This window comes from Caloenas nicobarica, chromosome 2 (genome assembly GCF_036013445.1).
Source record: "Caloenas nicobarica isolate bCalNic1 chromosome 2, bCalNic1.hap1, whole genome shotgun sequence".
Lineage (NCBI taxonomy): Eukaryota > Metazoa > Chordata > Aves > Columbiformes > Columbidae > Caloenas > Caloenas nicobarica.
In genome coordinates this window covers 52,407,828-52,427,753 of record NC_088246.1, presented here as the reverse complement: position 1 = coordinate 52,427,753, position 19,926 = coordinate 52,407,828, and the positions used below count along the sequence as shown (strand labels likewise).

The window sequence follows — 19,926 nt, the reverse complement described above, 5'->3', positions numbered from 1 at the left end:
ATCAGCCCCTAAATACCCAAAAGCCATTTGAAGGCTGTAATTCTTGGCCCTTGTTCTTGAAAAACATTGTTCTGGGAGAATTTAATAAAATAATTTAACCTGGAGGGCTGGAATTCTGCCTTTCGTCATTAAGTTGGGGCCTGTTGACAATGACGATATTTGCTTCCAAGTTATGTGAATTCTCAGACTCTCAGAATATGTTCCCATGCTTCCATGATCAAAACATTCATTTGTACTGCAGATAATAGAGTTTTGGCCTGCAAGTTAAAGCAAAGAAACAGTAATGCTTGCGTAGTTTTTACTATGACAGTAATGCAGAGCCCTAGGAGAGCCTCCAGCATAAAACCAAAAAAAGCACTGCGGGCAGATATAGTAGGTATTCGCAAAGCAAGAAAAGCCACCACACTGTCACAGCGTGCCTTTGAAATAGAGGCCAAAGTGATGTTGGACTGAGCAGTCAGTTTAATTAGAGATAAGTGCAAATAACAAGAAAACACCGTTTTCTGCATAACGGTGCCCTTAAATCTTCACAACTTCTCTGAATCCTGTCAGCAGCAGCGCTTCTCCCCTGCTCTCACCATCCCGTTGCTCTCCTGATGGTTTTGTCGGGTATTCATTTTGTTTGCCAGATGATGATCCTGCGGCTGCCCGGGAGTGGTGTTTTGTCCGTTCCTAGCCCCATTACCCTGCCAGTCTTCCACTCTGTTGCCGTTCATTCAGGAGAGGGTTATTAACACGCTGTCGCTCATTATGTGCAGTGAATGAACATTGCGTTACAAATGCAAAGTTCATTTGTTTAGTCTCTTGCACACCGCAGCTATCTCCACTTTTGAACTCGCTTTCCTGTATTGCATTCCTGCAGACAGCTGCTTCGCTATTACCTGTGAGGCTTTTGCAGATGATGTGCTACAGCGCTTGCTAGACTTTATAACTCCATCAGACGCTGTATTGGCAAACCCATCTTTTCCACACATGGTGAGGTTGTTGCTTCTTTTGAAAGGCATCTTGCAACAGCCTGTGCACTGCGGTGCTGTCAGAAGCATATGCCTCGTAATAAAGATTTATGTGCTGTATATAAGTCAGCGCTGACAATCCCAGACTGTTTGTGTGCTCTGCTACTATAGTGACAGAGTCTTCAGAACCATCATGTTCAAACCTCATGCTTGTCTCTTTCCATTTGTCCTTTTGGTGTGGTATCTGTGTTTCCTGTTTCTTAGCCAGCTATTTCGGAGCTAATTAACTTAATTTTAAATGAGTGTGGATTTTTTCCCCCAGGATTGCATTTATCTCCCATGCAAACAGAGGTCTATGAAACTGCATTAGTTTGCTTCCAAACATGGGAGACACAGGCAAATGCCCTGTGACTTCCTTAGTCCATGTATACTGATAGCTTTTACCACTCTGAAATATGTTTTGAAAATCTGTAATTTGATTATATAGTGAATACCTGGTTAAGGAACTTAGGGTTTGCGGGTTTTTTTCGTTGCTACTTAAAACGGTTGACTTGGACTCAAAAGCATTAAATGAGCATGTAATGGGGAATTCTTCTTAAAGGGTCCATGTGATAAAAGTGCCTGAGGAGTAAACTCTGTTTTCTGTCATACAGAGATAAATTGAGAGGAACTCTTCTGAAGTAAATGGAAGTAGCTCACATTAAAATCACCATAATGGTAGTAGGAAAAAAATCATATAATGGATGTTGCTATCAAAATCTTAGCTTTTTTTTTTTCCCCTTTCTGACACACAGAAATGTTTTGCTGCTTATTCCAGCTTTACCATTTCCAAAATACAGGCTTCATGTAAGGAATGAGTCCAGAAAAGTGTCTTTTGGGCCTTGCTTAAGTAAGAACTGCAGATGGCTTTTAAGTAACAATAAAATGAGAAAGGTAAATGATAATGACCAACTTGTGAAAGAAAAAGCAGGCACAAAAAGCATCTAAAAGAGGCTAGTGATGGAGCTTTGTTCTGCTGTAGTTTTGTTACTATATATCTGACTCAGTGTTTCAGAAAATGACAGTATGGTTCAGGTTGGAAGGGACCTCTGGAGGTCACCTTGTCCAGCTCTCCCTACTAAAGCAGGGCTACCTAGAACCAGTTGCCTAGGACCATCCCAAGGCTGGAGACTCTACCACCTCTCTGGGCAACCTGTGACAGTGCTTGGTCACCCTCGTAGTGAAAGCGTTCCAAGCACAGAAACAAGAAACCTGATTTGAAATGACCATTGTAATGATGTCCCAACAAGAAAATGGGGGTGAAAGAGTTGAAATGATGCATGAGAAGGAGCACAACCACTAGAAATGGGAAAGCAGTATTGCCATGAGGTTTTGCCTGAACACTTTGCCCAAGTCTGGACCTGATATTGCATTGAAGTATGCAGAAGTGCTCGCAAACCAGGGAAAAACACTGGATAGGAAGCTAAATGATGCATGTTACGTTCTGTGTCTGTAAATTGAGTAAACTGATCACTCACCAAAAACCTGTTTCATAATCCATCCTTTCCCTCTTTTCACCATGGAAGAAAACGGATTAGGAGAACATTTCCAAAGATTTTGAGCGATGGGAGCAGACTTTGCAGAAGTCTGCAGTTGCTCAGATAGTTTCATGAAGCTTTTTATGGTGAAAGGTTTGGGTGCTTCAGGACACCTACTGAAGTTGGTTCCTTGTAGTAGGTAATCCCGCAGGCACCTGCCTGAAGAGCATGGTGCTACCTTGCGAGGCAGGATGGAGAAGAGAGGCTGTCTTGGCTGCTGGAAGGGCCGAGGCTTTCTGGCAGATCTGGGAGTGAGAAGGGGACTGTACAGCTGCCTGGGGGTGCACAGCAAACAGCACTAACTTACTCTGAGATCCAGTTTCTCTTTAATATCCATAGCAGCTGATCCAAAGCTTTACAAGGAAAGTGGAAATGCACTGTGTTTTGTTCTGAAACCTGTTGCCAGAAAGGTGACTTGAGCTACCTGACAACTTTTAGGAATTATTAAGTGAGTTCATATGCAATTGTGTTTTTGCGAAATTGCATTTTTACGGCACAGGCGTTTTGCTTCCACCCATACTGTCAAGCAATAAAAATTTTGATGATCAAAAGATTATATTAAATAAAAAGAAAACAAACAAACAAACACACCAAACTTTACATCTTTTTAGCTTGTATGATTTTGTCCTCTTCATTTGTTGGTTTTAGAGCCTTCAAGTTATAATCGGGTCATATTTTCTGGTTTTCTCAGTACAGTCTCCAAATTGCAAAAATCTTATTAGTTTGAAAGGGAATTGGTACTTCCTGCTTAAGCTTTTTTTGAGTTTGATGTTCTCAAGTGGTCCACTATTTCCAGACATGGGGACTAAATGAAATGCTGAATGTCATACAGGTGGGCAGCATTGTTTCTCAGCCTACCTTTGCATGTTTGTTTTCTTGCACATAGTTGTTAGCATGTAGATGTGGGTGTACTGTGTGGCCAAGGTCAACCCACCAATATAGGATAGGTAGTGTAGGTTGTTTTGTTTGGATTTTTTTGCATAAGACCCCTAAGTACTTAAGGTACTCAAGTTAGTGATGAGCTCTTCAGAAATACTCTGTGTCTCTTCAAAAAGGCTGTGCAAATCCCATTTTTACCACTTAAAATTAAAGTGAGGTGTGGTTAGGATTTGAAGGTGTAAATTAGGTAGCCAGCGTGATAATCATAAATAAGTTCCTGATTTCACGTGGGTTTGTAATAATAATTGTAAACCATGCTTTGACTTGAGTAAGATCTTAATTTATGCCAGTACTGAAAATAAGCTTGATAAATACACTCCCTGACATGCATGAACACAATTTGGTATATTGTGCAGACTCTACTACTGACAGTATCAGGGCTAAAAAAGCTTAGAAGAGAAGTAAATGTGATTGTTATTAATTTAGGACTCCCATGAGATGAATCCAGTGTATCTGCTGTATTACTGTAATTGCATACTGTATTAGTACATTGGCAGTATACTGCAATTTTACTCAAAATTACATATTATTTTTTCCCTTTTAACCAGTTGATTTCATCTGCAAATCCATAAGCTAATGCAACAAAAGTGTCTGCTTTCTTTTAGCAAATGCATTATATGGTTATGGGGAACTTTAAAGCTGTGAATGTGGAATTTGCACTGACTTCCATCAGAGGACGAGACCCAAATCTTTGCAGAGTTCCTCACTTCTCTGCAGAAGTGATTAGAGCATTCGGTTCCACTTGGTTTTAAACGTTGTGTGCCATCTGTATCCTACTAATAATACATTTTTTTTAGTAACTGTTAAAAAAGAAAATGCAGTAAACAGTATTGAAGAGAAAACACAGACACATGTAAATATCACTGAACTCTGATGTCTTCTTTAAAATAGTTTACATTTCTTTCAACTAAATGCCCGTTTCGGATTTTTAATGTCTGAGGGAGGCCTGCCGCTTGACGTGCCTGAAGATGTTTGTTGCTGTGCTATCCCATTTCTCACTTGACAGTCTTCCCTCAGGCTTTGCATCCTTATCAGCTGAGACGGTGATGCTGTTTGCAGCTTCACTGGTAACAGTGACCCAGAGTTGCAGTGACAACTGGGTGAGAAGGATCTTCTTGTGGTGGTGGTACCACGGCACTGAGTAATGCTCTGCACATTCACAGAGTCTCTCTGCCTGAGCAAACTGCTTTTCACAACTGGAAATTAATCACCTGCTGGGCTTGTAGATTGATTTTATTAACAGACACATACCGGATCATTAGTTGAGGCTCATGGCTTGATCTCAGGCTTCTCTTTTGACAAGTGGAAATGTTTTATATATAGTAAATGAAGTGAAAATGACATTAAAAAATGAAAATAATGCTATGAAGTATGGAAACCATGTTGTTGTTTAAATAAGTTAGTAGTTGGAGAAGACATTTTCCCAAATTGCTTTTTCAAGCTTTGTTTCTCTCTAATTTTTGATTACTTTCTTTTCCTTTGCATTTTAAAATTCCGGTTATTTGTTATGCTTGATACATAGTTCATTAGATGCTCAGCAGATAGGTTACAACTATAAGTTTTACACTGATCATACAATTGCAGAATTTTTGTTTGTGCTTTAGCATGTAAAACGAGAAAAGTAATATTCCTCAGCTGGTCCTGTCAAAGCAGAATATTTGAAGGAATGAATCTTCATATCTGGCCGTGCAGGCACAGTGCTCATTAATGGGAGCAAAGGCAGAACAACCCACCTAGCAATCCATTAATGGGGCTATGTAGCCTTTCTGTTTATGAGGAAACATCACTAATGACCCATTAGGTTAGAAAACTATGCAGAGAGCCTCTGGCCTTTCCCAAAAGAAGGCTAGTAGGGCATCCCAAGAGTCTCCTGACTTTCATGTGTTAGGCCATATATCTGTTATCGCTTGCACCTACGGATGATGGAGAAAGGCTTCCTGAATTCTCAAAATTTGTGGAAATTGGGCTGGTATGTTTTGTTGCTTTGTCATAAAAATACGAATTGCAAGTAGAAGTTAGAGTCCTTCAAATTCATACAGAAAGAAGCAGGAGAGCTGCTGTCTCTTAATATTGTATTTCTAACAGTTCATTACAAATGTTTCCTGCGCATCTGACAATGAACCGTAGTAGACTGTAATTATGGCATGAATATGTGCTGAATTTCGATTTAAATTCCATTGCTAATTAGTTAACTGCAAATGTGAATGCTATAACAACAAAATGGTGGCTGATTTACATATCTGGTTAATTTTCCATTCTGAAATAAGATGAAGCAGAGGTTTTTATTTTAAAGTTTGTAGAGGACTTTTATGTACAAAGTCACTGACTTCTGTAAATTCTACCTTTTCATTTCTTCACAATTGGTCCATTGATGTCAGCGGAAGCTTTGTTGTCTTGTTTATGTAGGTCTCTAGACATGAGCATCTCCCACCAGTACTGCTGTTAGCAGGTCCTTTGACACAGAGTATAAGGTTTGCGTTCCCTGATAGAAACCTCACGGCATGACGCAGTGTATTACTGCTTTTAAAAAACAGCTTGTGCATTAGCTAGTCCCTCAGTTGGATTATAGCAGTATATGAATCCAAGCTTGGTTCTTCAGGCCATTGGTCACCCTATCAACATCCGTGGGGCTTAAAACATTACAGGTTTGGGTCTGGGAGCAGTGCAGGCTGGAGACTGACAGCTGCGAGGTGTTGGCAGCGAAAGGAAATGCTTCTTAAAATTTGCTTTTTGTGCAAGGTGAAGTGACATGAGATACAGCTTTTTGCGCAAGGTGAGAGCACGGAACAGAATCCTCCCAGCTTAAAAACCTGAAAATGTTGAGCTTTTCGCCCGTGGGGTTTGGGTTTAAAAAAATAAATAAATAAAAATCTGGATGGGTTTAAATTTTTGAGCTAATTGATGTTCTTTGATTGTTCTGGAGTATCTTCCCCACTTAAAGGTGACGAGATAATATTTTGTTTAAGCAAAACACCATCAGTCCCTCGAACTACCGATTTTGTTTATTAGGAGAGAGGAAACTCTTAGGTTTGGTTTTTAAGATTTCTATCCGGTTTTTCCTTACTTTTAAAACTGAAAAGGCTTCACCAAGTGGCCATGTTGCTGGAGGGCATGGCTACCGAAGGAAGCAAATTAACATAGAGTATGTTAATTTGTTTTCCCTATCCTTCAGTCACAGTGAGGAGTGTCTAAATATTTCAGTGACTGAGATTTCGGATTCCCACTCCTTGCTACACAACAACAACAAAAGCTATTTATAGCAATAACAGTTAGCAGCGATACAGCAGCCTCAGACAGCTATAGGCAGCGTCTTACCATGACCACAAATGTTAACTGCTTTTGCACTGAATGCCTCTGTGAAAACAAAGAGCACTGAGAAACAAAGATCAAAGCAAAACCAAAAGAAAGATTTTTTTATTGCTATGTTTTACTTTGCTGGCAGACCAGAGCAAAGGTTTTCTGAACATTTAAAAGATGAAAAAGGTGAAGAATCCCAGAAGCGATTTATCTTGAAGCGAGATAACTCTAGTATTGATAAAGAAGACAATCAGGTTGGTTCTCGGTTCGAGAGTTGCTGGAATTTGTTCTGTTTTTGAAGGTGGGCTGACTGATGTTATTGTTGTTCTTTTGTTGTTGCTCTCTTCCTCCTCCTCCCCTGCCCTCCTGCCCCCCTCCCCGCCTCCTTTGGCGTACATACCACCCACCGTGGGTAGCATCGAGCCCCGGCGTGGCCGCTTCAGCCGTGGCAGTGTGTGGGTTTGCATGGGCGGTTTGCTTGGCGCAGGACTTGCTGCATGCCCACGGGAGGGGGGAATGCCGGCGGCTCTGGGCTGCGTGGAAGGATGTCTCAGTCGCATTTCTCAATGTTTCGCCTAACTGTGGCGGTTGTGCCACTCCCTCCCGCTTTCTCCTTCCCTTGTAACCTACTCGGAGTTGGATTTCAGTATGGACCAATGATAAACTGGTGTAGCCCAAAACGGAGAGAGGAAAAAAAAAAAAATTGTCCCGAACAAACATGATGGTGAGGCCAGGTTGATTTTTTTTGTTTGTTTGTTTCCTTAAAAAAACTATCCTAAATTAAGTTTTGACCAAAAATAAATTATTTCATCTTTTAGTTCCCTCCCTCCTCCTGTGCCCTCACCACCTTTTACTGTCTGTGTAACTTGCTTGTTGTGCATGTACTGTGGCAGACGTTCCCCCTCTGTGTTGCCTGTGCCATAACACTAGCTTACCTTAGGTGAGCCTGATGAGTAGGGGAGTGCCAGGGAAATGTGTTTGTGCTGCCTTTAAAAGCGGGTGTTGTGCTGTTTCAATCTAGTGCAAGCTGTGTATGTGGAATATATTAACAAAAAAAATCCAAAAGGGTTCTAATGTGAATTACTTTTATGAGAACGTTCTCACAGGTAAGAAGACAGCATGTGCTTCATTTGCTTAGGTTATATTTGCGGAGGGACCTGCCAGTGAGTCTCTCATTGATACTTTCCTTCGTGTTTTCAATAAAGGAACGATTTTTCCTTTTTTTTTTTTTTTTTCTTTTTTCTTTTTATCCCCTTTTTTTCCTTGACTTTGAGTTGTACATAGCAGCCTTGCCAGTTATGCTGCATCTGAGTTGGCTTTGAAAGCAAACCCCAAGCATTTTCAGGGTGTCGTGAGCTTGGGGATCAGCCAAAGGAAAGCAGCATGACCTATCTCACCAGGTGCTGGGGGTGCCGGCAGAGAAGGAGCAGTACCTGAAACCCAATGGCCAGTGAAGTATTTCTTGCTGGAGGTCCTCTTCTCTCCTCCTTCCCATGGCACAGCCAGTTCCTGCACTGTGGTTTACAGAAAGGCACAAATGGCCATTCTTTTCCCAGCAAAACTAAAGCTGAGTGTTCCTTTATGGTGTGGAAGTGGTTAAAACTGTCATGCCAAATATTTGGGACTTCTCCTCCTGGTACATGTAGACCAATGTAGTGGGTTTCTTCTAGGGTTTGCAGCTTAGGTCTTACTGCCTAGTTTTCCTCTTTTCTTCCTCGGTTTCGTAGGTAGCGCAGCACTGCCTGCCCTCCTGCTCCTCGCAGCCAGTAGAAGAGTCGAGAAATCTTAGCAGTTGAGAGCAATGGCACTTAGGCTTGGGCTGAGAACACCCCATTTTAGGACGACGGGTCCACCAAAGCCACGCAGAAAGCCTCGTTTGGACCAGTCACTCTATGAACCCCTGTGTAGTATCTAACTGGATAACCCGAAAGCCTCGGGTGTCCAGCCACACAGGGCGCCTCGTGCAGGAACGACAGCTATCTTTTTTATGCTTCATTTGTCTAAGTGAACATTTATTATTCTCAGCTGACAGTTACTTAATGGCAGTTTTTAACAGCTCAACTTATATAACCCTCCTGGTTTTCTTTCTGCTCAGCAAAACAGAATTCTTCCATTTAGAGATGACAGACGAAGTAAATCAATTGAAGAGAGAGAAGAGGAGTATCAGAGAGTGAGGGAGAGAATATTTGCACAAGATGTGAGTAGTTGTTTTAATTGCCTCTTTAGTGCCATACCTTCGCCGGTAGTCAGACAGTCTTGCCCCCCTCCAACACGAACACCGCAGCTGGACTTGCCCTGTGGAGCTGGAGGTGACAGGGAAGGACGATTGGCACAGAGGGTCCGAGAGCAGCTCAAGAGGTGTGGAGAAGGTTGGTTTCTGGAGAAGAAGGTGATGAGAGATGCAGGGAGAAGGGCAAAGGAGAGATGAGGCCCAGCATGTTGTCTAGGGAGTGCTCATCCCCTTTCTTTAAATGTTGGTGTGGTCTAGGTTTCCTTCTTTTCTCCTTCTCTTTTACCAACCAAAGAGCAGCGATTTAAATGGACACTCTCAATAATTTTGAGTAGCTGTGTTATTTCAACTTTGTTTCAAGCTGAGTCAAATTTTGTAAGTATCCTTCAGCAGAGCCTAGTCATGGTTTTGTTTCTGTAGATGAGTGCCGTGGCACTAACTCACTAAGAACAAAGAAAAGCCGGAGTTTAAACATGAAGTTGCACGGGTTTTTTTAAATTACCAATTAAGGAACTGTATTTCTGCCATCAGAAAGAAGCAGTCATATTCTTGATGATTTTACTCTGAAAGGAATTATATGAAATAGGCATTACAATTCCGGCCTTCACCAAAAAATCAGAACTTGCTCTGTTGCTAAAGGAAAATGTTTAAGTCTGAAACATCTGTGAGCAATCCTTAATATTCCTGAAAAAGGAAGAAATTCATGATTTGCTATAATACTGTAATGACAGGGTCCTAAAAGGAAAAAAAATAAAAAGTCAACATTTTATTGTGTTATCTCGTATCTCAGTGGGAGCTCTGCCACTTAAAGGAATATAGGAATAAACCAAATTAAAACTATTACTGAAAATCATATTTGGCAGTGTCCTTTTAAATTAAAGCTGTTCATATGTTGCAGGGCTAATAGTATTTTAGATATCCTTTTATTTAGCTCTGGTTTTGAAGTTGGACACATCCAAGCTATTCTTTTTCAGCACAATACATTGTGTAGTTTTAAGGTGTGTGTTGTCTCATTTGTGAAAAGTAACTTCACTTTTTAATAAGTAGCTTGCCACATATAAATGTTTTTAGCCTGGCCTTTTCTTTCTTGACTGAGACAATTCCAGTCCAAGTAGAGGCCCTTTGGTTTACCTTTTGCTTTCAGCATGTGGGTCTGGTGTAAATACTGTCACAGTATTTATGGTAGAGTTATTGAGTCGCTCAAGGGCTGCAAAAGCCTCTTTGCAACCCATTTCCTATGTGACAGTTTCTGTTTCTGGCTTATTACAAAGGAGTTTGTACAAAACCAAAAAATCTTTGGGTTTTGAAGCAGATTTCAAATGAGGCACAGTGTTGTTTAAAAATACGATATGGGAAGTTGTTGCCAGAATACTGCAGTTTCTATCACAAGCAACAGCTAGAAGTGCCAGGCTGGAAAAGTATGTTGAAATTTGCTCCACAATGCACTGCTTTTTTTATCTTTAGATACCTGTTAAAGACAGGCAAGCGGTGGGCATTTCAGTTCCCCACAGCAGGAGGTCGTTGTGGTCCATTAGGTTAGCATCTCCAAGTGGCAAGGCCTCAATAACATCGTGGTTTGTGGCCGGCATTTTAAATGGATTGGGAGTGAGCGTTTTTAAAGATGGGCAATGTTAGATATCTCTCCCTCTCTCTCTCGTATCCACTCATTTGCTCTCTCTCCCTGCTATTGCAGGTGTTAGTGAGCATCATAGTGCAGTGAATTTCAGCAAGCTGTATTAATAATATTAACAGGAATATATTCTTAGCTGAGCTTTTTTGAGTGGAGCACTCCTCACAGGTATGAGGTGTTTTTAGGATGATGTCAGTGGTTGTGGTGGTGGACAATGCCATTTTTTTCAATTTTAGGCAAGAGAGAAATAGCCTCCTTTTATAGGTAGCCACTTCCTGCATGGAAGACTTTATAGTTTTAAAGCCCTCTGCAATTGTTAATTAATCCAGTTCTCCCCAGGTTTCTCTAAGGTAGGTACCTAAGCCTTGTCATCCTGCAAATTATAGAGGTAGAAAGAGAGACAGGGAGCGATTAATCATGTGCTATTTTTTTTATCTCTACACTGTTTACACTGCTGTAGTCAAACCTTTATTGGTGCCTTGCTTATGAACCATAGCAAATGGATTATAGATATTTCACTTTTAATTAGAGTATGCATGAAGAGACCTTGCATGAGAGGTCTTCAAAGGGCAGCCCTGAAGGTCAACAGAGCTTCCAGAACATGTTGCACCTAGCACTCCTCCCTAAAGATGTTGAGGGGCCCAAAACTCTTTCAAAACATATCAGCCCAAGAGTCAGAACTTTGAACAAAATTCAGGAGGAAAAGGCAGTCTGGTTACAGGAGCAAAAAATGCTGTGCATGTTTCAAATGCTGTGAAAAATGTCTTAACCTGGACCCCACATACCAGCCAACAGAAAGTTTGCTTGCCCGCCCTTTGATTTTGGAGCACTCTAGTACACCAGATATCTTCATTTCCAAGTGGGAAGGTTTTAACAAAATAAATATGTTCATGAATAATGCCATCATTATCATAGTCCTTATGATGATTAGTCTGATATTAGTCAGTTTAAATTATACTTTCTGACAAGTTTTCCATCTGCTGTGTTGGCTATAATAAATTTTGACAAGGGGAGCTGGAGGTTTTAATGACTCTTGTCATGCGTAGAGTCATAGCAAGTGGCACGGATTGAGAAGCATGTTAATGTGATAACTTAAAAGAAGGATCATTAAAGAAGTAAATACATAATAAATGTGATCGTTCCAGCTCATTGAAATAAGAACTTAAAAGTACACCTCAAAATTTTCAGGCTGGTAACAGTGAAATAGTGCTGCATGACCTCTGTTATACTCAAAGCTATTTTCAAGGGTTGGTTTGTTGTATGTTTTTTGGGGTTTTTTTGGTTTGTTTTTTTTTTTAGTTGCAAAGCCTACAGCATTCCTTTTTGAAACATGTTTTTATTGGAAACTTTTTTTCACAACAATTTGTGAATTTTACAACCAAGTGCACTGGAGCAGAGGACCTGGCGTATCTGGCTCTTGCAAATAAATTGTTTCTTGTCTGAATTGCTTTGCTTGCTTTTAGCTGGTTGAAAAGTAATTGTCCAAGAAAGACAACAAACAATCTGAAAGAATTTTTAAAAAGTATATGTTGCTCTTTCCCTGTGCACGTATTCAAATTGTAGATTTAACTGAGAATTGCAGATGCATGTATGTGTAAATGGTACACTACATTTGGCTTCTAAGCATGCAGAAAATTGATTCTAAAGACTAGCAATCAAATTACATGGAGGAAATTTCATTCTTCAAGGTTAACACAATGTATAACCTCATGAGGCTTGATCACATAAGGACCATCCATTGTTCATAAATGCATTCTCTAGTAATTATTGTGTATTCACTGAAAAATGTAGATGTTTTATTACTTACACAATAGCTAGACTTGCCCATGGTACACATGAAACTTATTAAAGGAAACAGACCGTGCTTTGTATTTTTTGTTGTTAATTGTAATGGCTATTTTTGACTAAGGAGTGTATTCTGAGGAGCCAGATCCTTTAGATAAAATAGATCATGATTCTTCTATTTAAGAAAACACTGAGGATCTTTATCACTCTCTGATTAAAGAGAGTCACAAAAGAAATATTTGCAAATGTGGCTTCAGCCTGTCTTATCCTTCTAGTAGGAAAAGATTAGGAAGAAGAGGGTTTGAAATCAATAACAACAAAACAAAGACATGCCTCATGTTGGCTACCATAAACTCGTAGATACTAAAACTCCTGTTTTGCTGTACAGAGCCTTTGTTAGTGGCTGCAGATCAAGTAATAAGCATTAGTTGGAAGCCTGAGATCTATCATGTCTTGTTAACTGACATGAAAATGATTACCTGATGGTATCCACTGCAGGATATTGCTGCATGTTAATAGTTATCTATGTTGGCTAATGTAATTAAAAAAAAAAGAACAGCAACCCCCAGTATACCTAGTGCACTGGCAAAGCTGATGCACGTTTTCCAGTTGAGACTTAAAAAGGTTCTGGGAAATTGGAAGAGTGAAATACTTGTTTCATAAATGTCAATTAGTCATACAGAGCACCCTAATGGAAATCTTGCATGCAGAGATCTCTGAGGAGGTGAATTTATAGGTAATCTTACATAACTTTTTTTCTTTTGTAGGTTTGTTGTCAATGACTTTGAGCATACATGAGCCAAGTGTTTTAAGAATGTTTTACACAACAGCCGTGCTGTGTACTTAAGCTTTGCTGGTGCTTTAAATTGAGCATTATTGATGCTATAGATCAGGAAAGTGAGTCCTGATCTTGTAGTAGCTAAATTGCTATCCAGAGCTGCTTAGCCATCTGATTTTTAACAGTAAGAATAACATAATAAAAAAGACCCTGTCTTCTCTGCCTCTCAGCCTCACACCTGTACTCAAAAATAGTTTCCAGGGATTGTGTGGCCCTGCGCCAGCATCATCAGCCAGGAAAACAAATGGAGTTAGTATGGACTCTGTCTTTAAGTGTATAATGCAGTTGATAGTGGTTGCCATTGAGACACTGAAAAGGGAGCAGACCTCTCCATTTGCCCCAGTCTCTTTAAAAGCTTGAAAAATTAAAATAAGGTACATGCCTGTTTGCTTTTGCAATTTTGTGGGGACACAGACCAGTACCCTGGCCAAACCAAAGGTTTTTACTCGCTTGTCCTGGAAGGATGGCTGTAACACTGCTTTGGAAATGTGACTGCAGTGAAGTCAATGCACAAATGCCTATCATGAACCTCGAAGTGAAGATACAGCCCCGAAGTTGAGGTTGTGCAAGCCCCTGGGGTGTTTTCGCTATGCTTGTAGGTAGTTATGCTGAAGTTTGTGCAGACACATTTGTTAACAACACACTGTGAGTAAGGTACGTAAAATGAGAGAAGATGCAGTGTTTTAGTTTTACAAAGCGTCCCAGTAGTTTTAGGTTGAACGGTTTGTGTCTCCTCTCAGCCTGGGGTGAAACCCTATGTCTGCTTTAGCTGCTGGGAATTTGGTCCCTCGCAATGGTGGACTTGCTCCTGATATTCCAAGGCTTCGTGTTCAGGAGAGACACACTTGCCACGGATGCAACCTGGCGCCTTGTGTGTTTAGTAGGAGTGCAGAGTGGACGCTCACCTGGGAATCCCATGGAGCTGTCAGATGTTCCCTGATGTGGATGTTGGGTGGGCGAGTTACAGCTTTAACAAGAAAACGCATTACCTTCTCAGGGCTAAATTCCTTCCTTGTGTAAGTTGACGGGATGGCACTGGTTGCAGTGGCAAGGGAGAACCTTGCCTATGCATCTGCTGGAGCATTGGGAACGAGCAGGGTGTTGCTTCTGGTGTTGGCCAGTGCTCTTTGAGCAGGTCATTAGCTCACCCTTTTCAAAACAGAAACATCCCAAATCCATGCATATCCAATACCATTAAAATTTGACACAGCTAATGATGGCATTGCATTATTCTTTGAGCTGATGAGTCCTGTTTTCATAGAAGTAATGGGCATGATCTCTGATGCTCTCCTCCCTTTGCCTGCCTTTTGTTTAAATTCAGTACAAGTACTGACTGTCTTTTCTTCTGTACCTCATGGAGATATAATCCAATGACAGCTACGAAGCACTTCGTGTAGTGAACATGAAATAGGAGGGAAATGAAAAATCAAAGAGAGAGAATTATTCATGGGAAATTGAGCACAGCTTCATTTCTCTGCATACAAAATTAAGCAATGCTAAAAGAATTATACACTTGCCCATAGGATTTATTTCTTCCAAGCCCTTCACCTTTCTCAGGATCTAAGTCTTCCAGCAGAGAACCTTTTTGCAATAGACAATTATTGTTAATATTATTATAAAGATTATTATCATAATTTCATATCTCATTGCGGGCATGACTGTTTACTCTCCAACTGTAAAATGTGAAATCACACAGTATTTCTAAGTACTGCAGTGTCTTCTCTCCCTTTGAAGAACTTTGTCAATTCTGCATGCTTTCCTCCTGTTTGTCTTCCTACCTGCAGCTCTGTGCTATTCTACAATCTTATTTTGAGGTGGTAGGGCAGACCAGTGGAACCTTATATTATGTAGGAAAAATGTTTTTCCCCGTTGAATTGTCAGTATTTTGCACATACCGCCTTCTTCTTATCTCAGGACTGAGAAGTTTCAGTTTGTTTGCAAACTGAGACCCCTCGTTGGCAAAGTGTTGTAATGCATGGAATTCATTTTACTGGCCTGACCTTATTCTTGACCTTTTTCCCCCTCTTGTCTTCTGCAAATGCAAATGATGCATGAATTGAAATCCCCTTAAGCCTGAACAGGGGAGGTAATTCTAAAATCAAGGAAGGAATTGGAACAGCAGAGCATATCTAGAACGTCTGATACAATGCCTTTTTTATTTTTCAGTCAGTTTGCTCCCAGGAAAACCTTTTTGTGGAAAACAGGTAAAAAATAGCTTTTTGTGTGTGTGTTGAACTTAGCTGTTTCCCTTATTATTTTGTCTATCTATAGTTCTATAGTTGTTTATCCTAATGCGAAGACTGTTGAGCAAATTTGTAATCCATATTATCTGCAGTGTTTTTGTGCTTTAAGAGGGGTGAAAAGAGATTGCCTTGCACTATTTTTTCTGAGCAGATACGGTGTTACTGCTGCTTTCCCAAGACTTTGCATTTCAGTTTAAAAAGCAGATTGTGGGAGGGAGGGGAAGCCAACCCAAGTTTTCATTTCAAATGACAAACCTGTCTCTGGAGTGCCCTTAGAATTTAACTTATTGATCTTTAAAAAGCACTCTGGCAGTGTCTGGATGACGGTATTTATGAAACACCACGCTTGTGTTTCTGTTGTTTAACCTGCTCTCCTGTGGGGCTGAGCGGCAGCACTGACTTCACTTCTTGCTTGTGAAGGCTCCCACATCCCCCAGACCAAACCTGCTTTGCTGCTGCATTGAGAATGTAATGAAATGGTGACATCTGAGCCACCTGTTGCTTTGCATTAATGTGTGATAGCTCTTACGGATGTTCTTTTTATTACAATGAATCCACTTAAAACAAAGGGAAGAAGAAATCGTGTTTAAGATCTGCAAAATACGAAGTGCTAGCTCCATAGCAGCCATAAATTAGCTTAACTGTGATGAAAATCTTAGAAATTGTGCGCCTTTAGGGCAGATAAGGATTTTAACCAGAACGCTGGGAATGTCACTGGTGAGTGTTTGAGAAGTGCTAGTCCAAGTCTGTCCTGTGGAGGTTTTAAACCTGTTTATCATCCCTTTGAAGAACAGGAGGTTATCTTTCACAGTATTTCTATCTCTGTCCATCCTTACACCTGTGAGATGCTTTGATGGGTAAGGCTGTTCACGTAGAAAATGACTCCCCAGTAATGGTACAAACCAGCTTTTCCGATGGACAGTCCTGCAAGTGCAAGGAGGGAAGGCCCTCAGGAGGTATTGGCCACTGTCATCTAACCACCTTGTATTATGACAGCCAAGGATATTTCCTCAGCTGCTGCTTCTGTATCATGACTATGGAGATATGAAAATAAATCAAAATTACAACAGAGGAACCTGAAGAGCAAAAAGCAGATGCTCTCATAAAACTACTTTTCTGTCTCTGGAGAGACTGGGACAATAAACGTGACACATTTGTTCACGTTCCCAAGTCAGTACGGAAAGTGCTCAGACACTATGCTTCTTGAGGGTGGAGTGGAGACCTTTAGGGGATAAACCATGAACTTCACAGCCAGGCCTCCACTGGTTTATGTCTTCAATCCTACACCTGCCTGCAGGAGAACGAGGCCAGTTCTGGTGTTGGCACACGGTTGGCTTTGCTGAAACCTGTGAGCTGGCTGACCAGCTGTCCCAGTGTGAGGATGCATACCCGAGTGGAGACCAGTAAAAGGGCAGGTTGGAAACTGGGCTTCTGTTACTGCCTGCACTGTTGTTGTCTGGAGGGAGACTTCAGATGCCTTCCTCAGAACACGGCTTGTTCTTGCTGCATGCCTTACAGCTTTTGATCGGATGAAGCACTTAAACTTGTACTTAGCTCCGTGGACATGAGCAATCATGTTGATTTGCTGTGTTGAAAGTTAGGTATGTGTTTAAGTGCTTTGCCTTTCTATTCACCAGAGAACCCGAGCATTTCTCTGAGCTGCAGACATTTCCAAGCGACTTAGCAAGTGCTTAAAATTATATATGCAGTATTTTGCTGGCTTGCATTTTTTTATGGTCTTATTGGGTGATATTTTTATGAATTTTCTTTTGGATGTAGACGTATGGTTCCTTGGTTTCTGAGAATTACCTTGCTTGGTAACAGGAAATGTTAAATGGCCTTCAGCTTCCCTGGCTGACATTTCTTATGCTCAGTTGACTGTGCACAGTTATGGAAGGGGCGGGGGGGCAGAGGGGGCAATTTTAGCCTTATTTTTTAAAAACTTTGAATCTAGCATAAGTTGAAAGATATTACTAGAAATTAAATATAGCTTTACAGATCAGAGAAATTTGAATTATCATGTCTGTTACCATAATCTTTCTTTTCATTTTTCAGTAGGCTGTTGGAAGACAGTAGTATGTGCAATGAAACCCATAAGAAAAGACAGCTGTTTAGGTTTGTATGACTTTATTTAATATTCATTTCCCAGTAACTCACGCATTATTTTATCTGTGTCCTTGCCGAGGGAAACCTTGGTGGGTGTAGGTATGTCATTTTTCTGGTTGGAAAGGAGCGTGGAGAACAGAGTTCCTGCCCAGCTCATCCCATGCTCTCTGAATGGGGAAGTCACAATGGGACCCTTTCCTTTGCTTTTATGGATCATTGGCTCAGGAACTATATGAGATTTCCTGCCACAATTTGGGGGTGATTGTGACTGGTGGAAGTTCATTTTACTCTAGTATATACGACAGGCATATTTCCCAGACTAATGCCCAGACTGACCTTTTTTCCTTTCATTGGTTTATTAAAAGCTGAAGTAAAAGTATGATGAGGTGAAACGGATTGAAGTTCCCTTATCTAAAGTAGCAATGTTTTGAAGTTTTGTGAACTTTGTCTTCCAAACTCCAACTTCTTCTGCCCAGAAAACACTCAGATGTATCGTGTATCCCAGATCACATCCCAAGCCACAGGGGATCAGTAGGAGTCAGTCCATATTTTCACAGAGAACATTTTTATCGGTTGACACACAGGATCAGTGGAAGACCCGACTTGGTGGTGACAGTGTTCTTCTGAGAGGCTTAAAACAAGCTCTCTTCCCACATTGTGAGCTCCCACAGGTTCAGTTCAAGTCAACCAGACTTGAGCGTGCCAACCTGTTTTTAAAGTCAATCAGCTGGCACGATTCTAAGCTGAATAGGCAGAAGTGATGAAGGCTTTCAGAAGTGTGTCCTTCACCCAGTAAGACATGTGGATAGCTAGGCAGAAGTAGGGTGATCCCTAGATTTCTCTGTGCATTGGGATTTGCATATGTAGCAGTGATAGTTTGTGTCACTTCAAACCTATATCATCTATATTACATAATTTTTCATTACGAGGAGAAAAGAATGCAGGATTATTCGACACGCGGTTGCTGACTATGCGTGTCTGCACAGCAGCCACAGAGGAGATGCGGAGACTGCACCAGATAAGCAGCAGTGCTGGAGCTTCTGGAGCCACGTCCCATGGCCACAGGCAGCAGGCAGAAAAACTTTTCTCCATGCTTCAGACTAGCCTTGATGATCTGGGAGTCTTGGATTGGGTATGCAGGAGTAAGGAGGCATCTTACACACAGACACTCTTAATAACTAACATATGTATGGGTTTGGGGAACAAAAAGGAATTTTGTGAAACCCAAACCCATGGGTGACTGGGATAAAAAAGCATTCTGTTTCTCTCCCTCTTTTCCCCTAGAATATAAATAAAAGAGAATTGTTTGATTTTGAAGCACAAGAATGCAAAAGTCTGTAAATAATATACTTTTTTTTCTTTCCAATTAAATCTTAAGGATGATTTCTCTTTAAAACCTTTTTCCTTTTTTTTATGTTATTTCTTCTGTACTGTTTCTCTTCGTGCTTTCCCACTGTCTGGGTCTAGCAAAGATCAACAGGTTAATACTGCTGGTCACATCTGTGAGAGGCTCAGATCACAGGCAAGAAACACACCAGCCTGATCCTGTCTTTGACACGCTGCTCCTTCACGTCCTGAGTGACACACCTCGGCGGGTTCTCCAAATAAAAAGCAGGAGCCACATTCACAAGAGAAAGGGGACCAAAAAAAACCAAACTAAACCAACAACACCCACAAAAAAAAAGCACAACACCAAAACGACAGCATAGATACAGTTCCGTCTTTTGATTTGTACAAAGAGCTTTGAACCTGCAAGGTATTATACTGTCAAATAAGACAGAGCGGTGGAAAATGTGCACTAAGCTGTGGTAGGCATGCTGGTTTTGTCATTTTAGCAGCGCATTATAAGCAGTTCACCATAAATTCTCCTCCAAATTCTGCTTACGTTTTACCGTGTTGTTACAGTACACTGGATGCTCTGCAGCTGTTAAAGGACAAACAGTCTCTACCCTATAGTTTTTTGCAATTACTGTGTGGAGAAGAAAAAAACCAAAAAACAAAAACCGCTCAACTGGTAGGTCTCTAAGTGGAGCATTAGCGCTGGACAGTCTCGGGGAGGACACATGTTTAGGGGAAGGCTTTAGATGACTCTACAGAGCAGACGATGAGTGGGGACAATGTGCAACAGAAATAAGGAGGATGGATATGAAGACAAAGGTAGAGGGCAGGTGAATTTAGTGGGGAAAGCATTACAGATGATGGACAGCAAAGCAACAAGAGGCACTGTATTTACTGAGGGAAGAGACCAGTCAACAGGCAATAAAAATTCTACGTCAGTGCTGTGTGATATTGCTATGTCAGCCCTGTTCGATGAACCGCTCTTAGGAT

At 40.9% G+C, this 19,926-nt stretch overlaps 1 protein-coding gene across 10 annotated transcripts in view; it reads left to right on the top strand.

Moving 5' to 3' along the window:
* Nucleotides 1–19,926, top strand: part of ARPP21 (cAMP regulated phosphoprotein 21) — a 200,030-nt gene that overhangs the window by 116,618 nt on the left and 63,486 nt on the right. For 7 of the 10 annotated variants that reach the window (XM_065627569.1, XM_065627568.1, XM_065627572.1 and 4 more), the window contains 4 exons: nucleotides 6,912–7,020; nucleotides 8,862–8,963; nucleotides 15,416–15,453; nucleotides 17,548–17,607. In XM_065627569.1, coding sequence (XP_065483641.1) covers nucleotides 6,912–7,020; nucleotides 8,862–8,963; nucleotides 15,416–15,453; nucleotides 17,548–17,607 — 309 coding nt within the window. The remainder of the gene's footprint in view (nucleotides 1–6,911; nucleotides 7,021–8,861; nucleotides 8,964–15,415; nucleotides 15,454–17,547; nucleotides 17,608–19,926) is intronic. The other 3 variants (XM_065627574.1, XM_065627576.1, XM_065627577.1) reach the window with 2 other exon arrangements.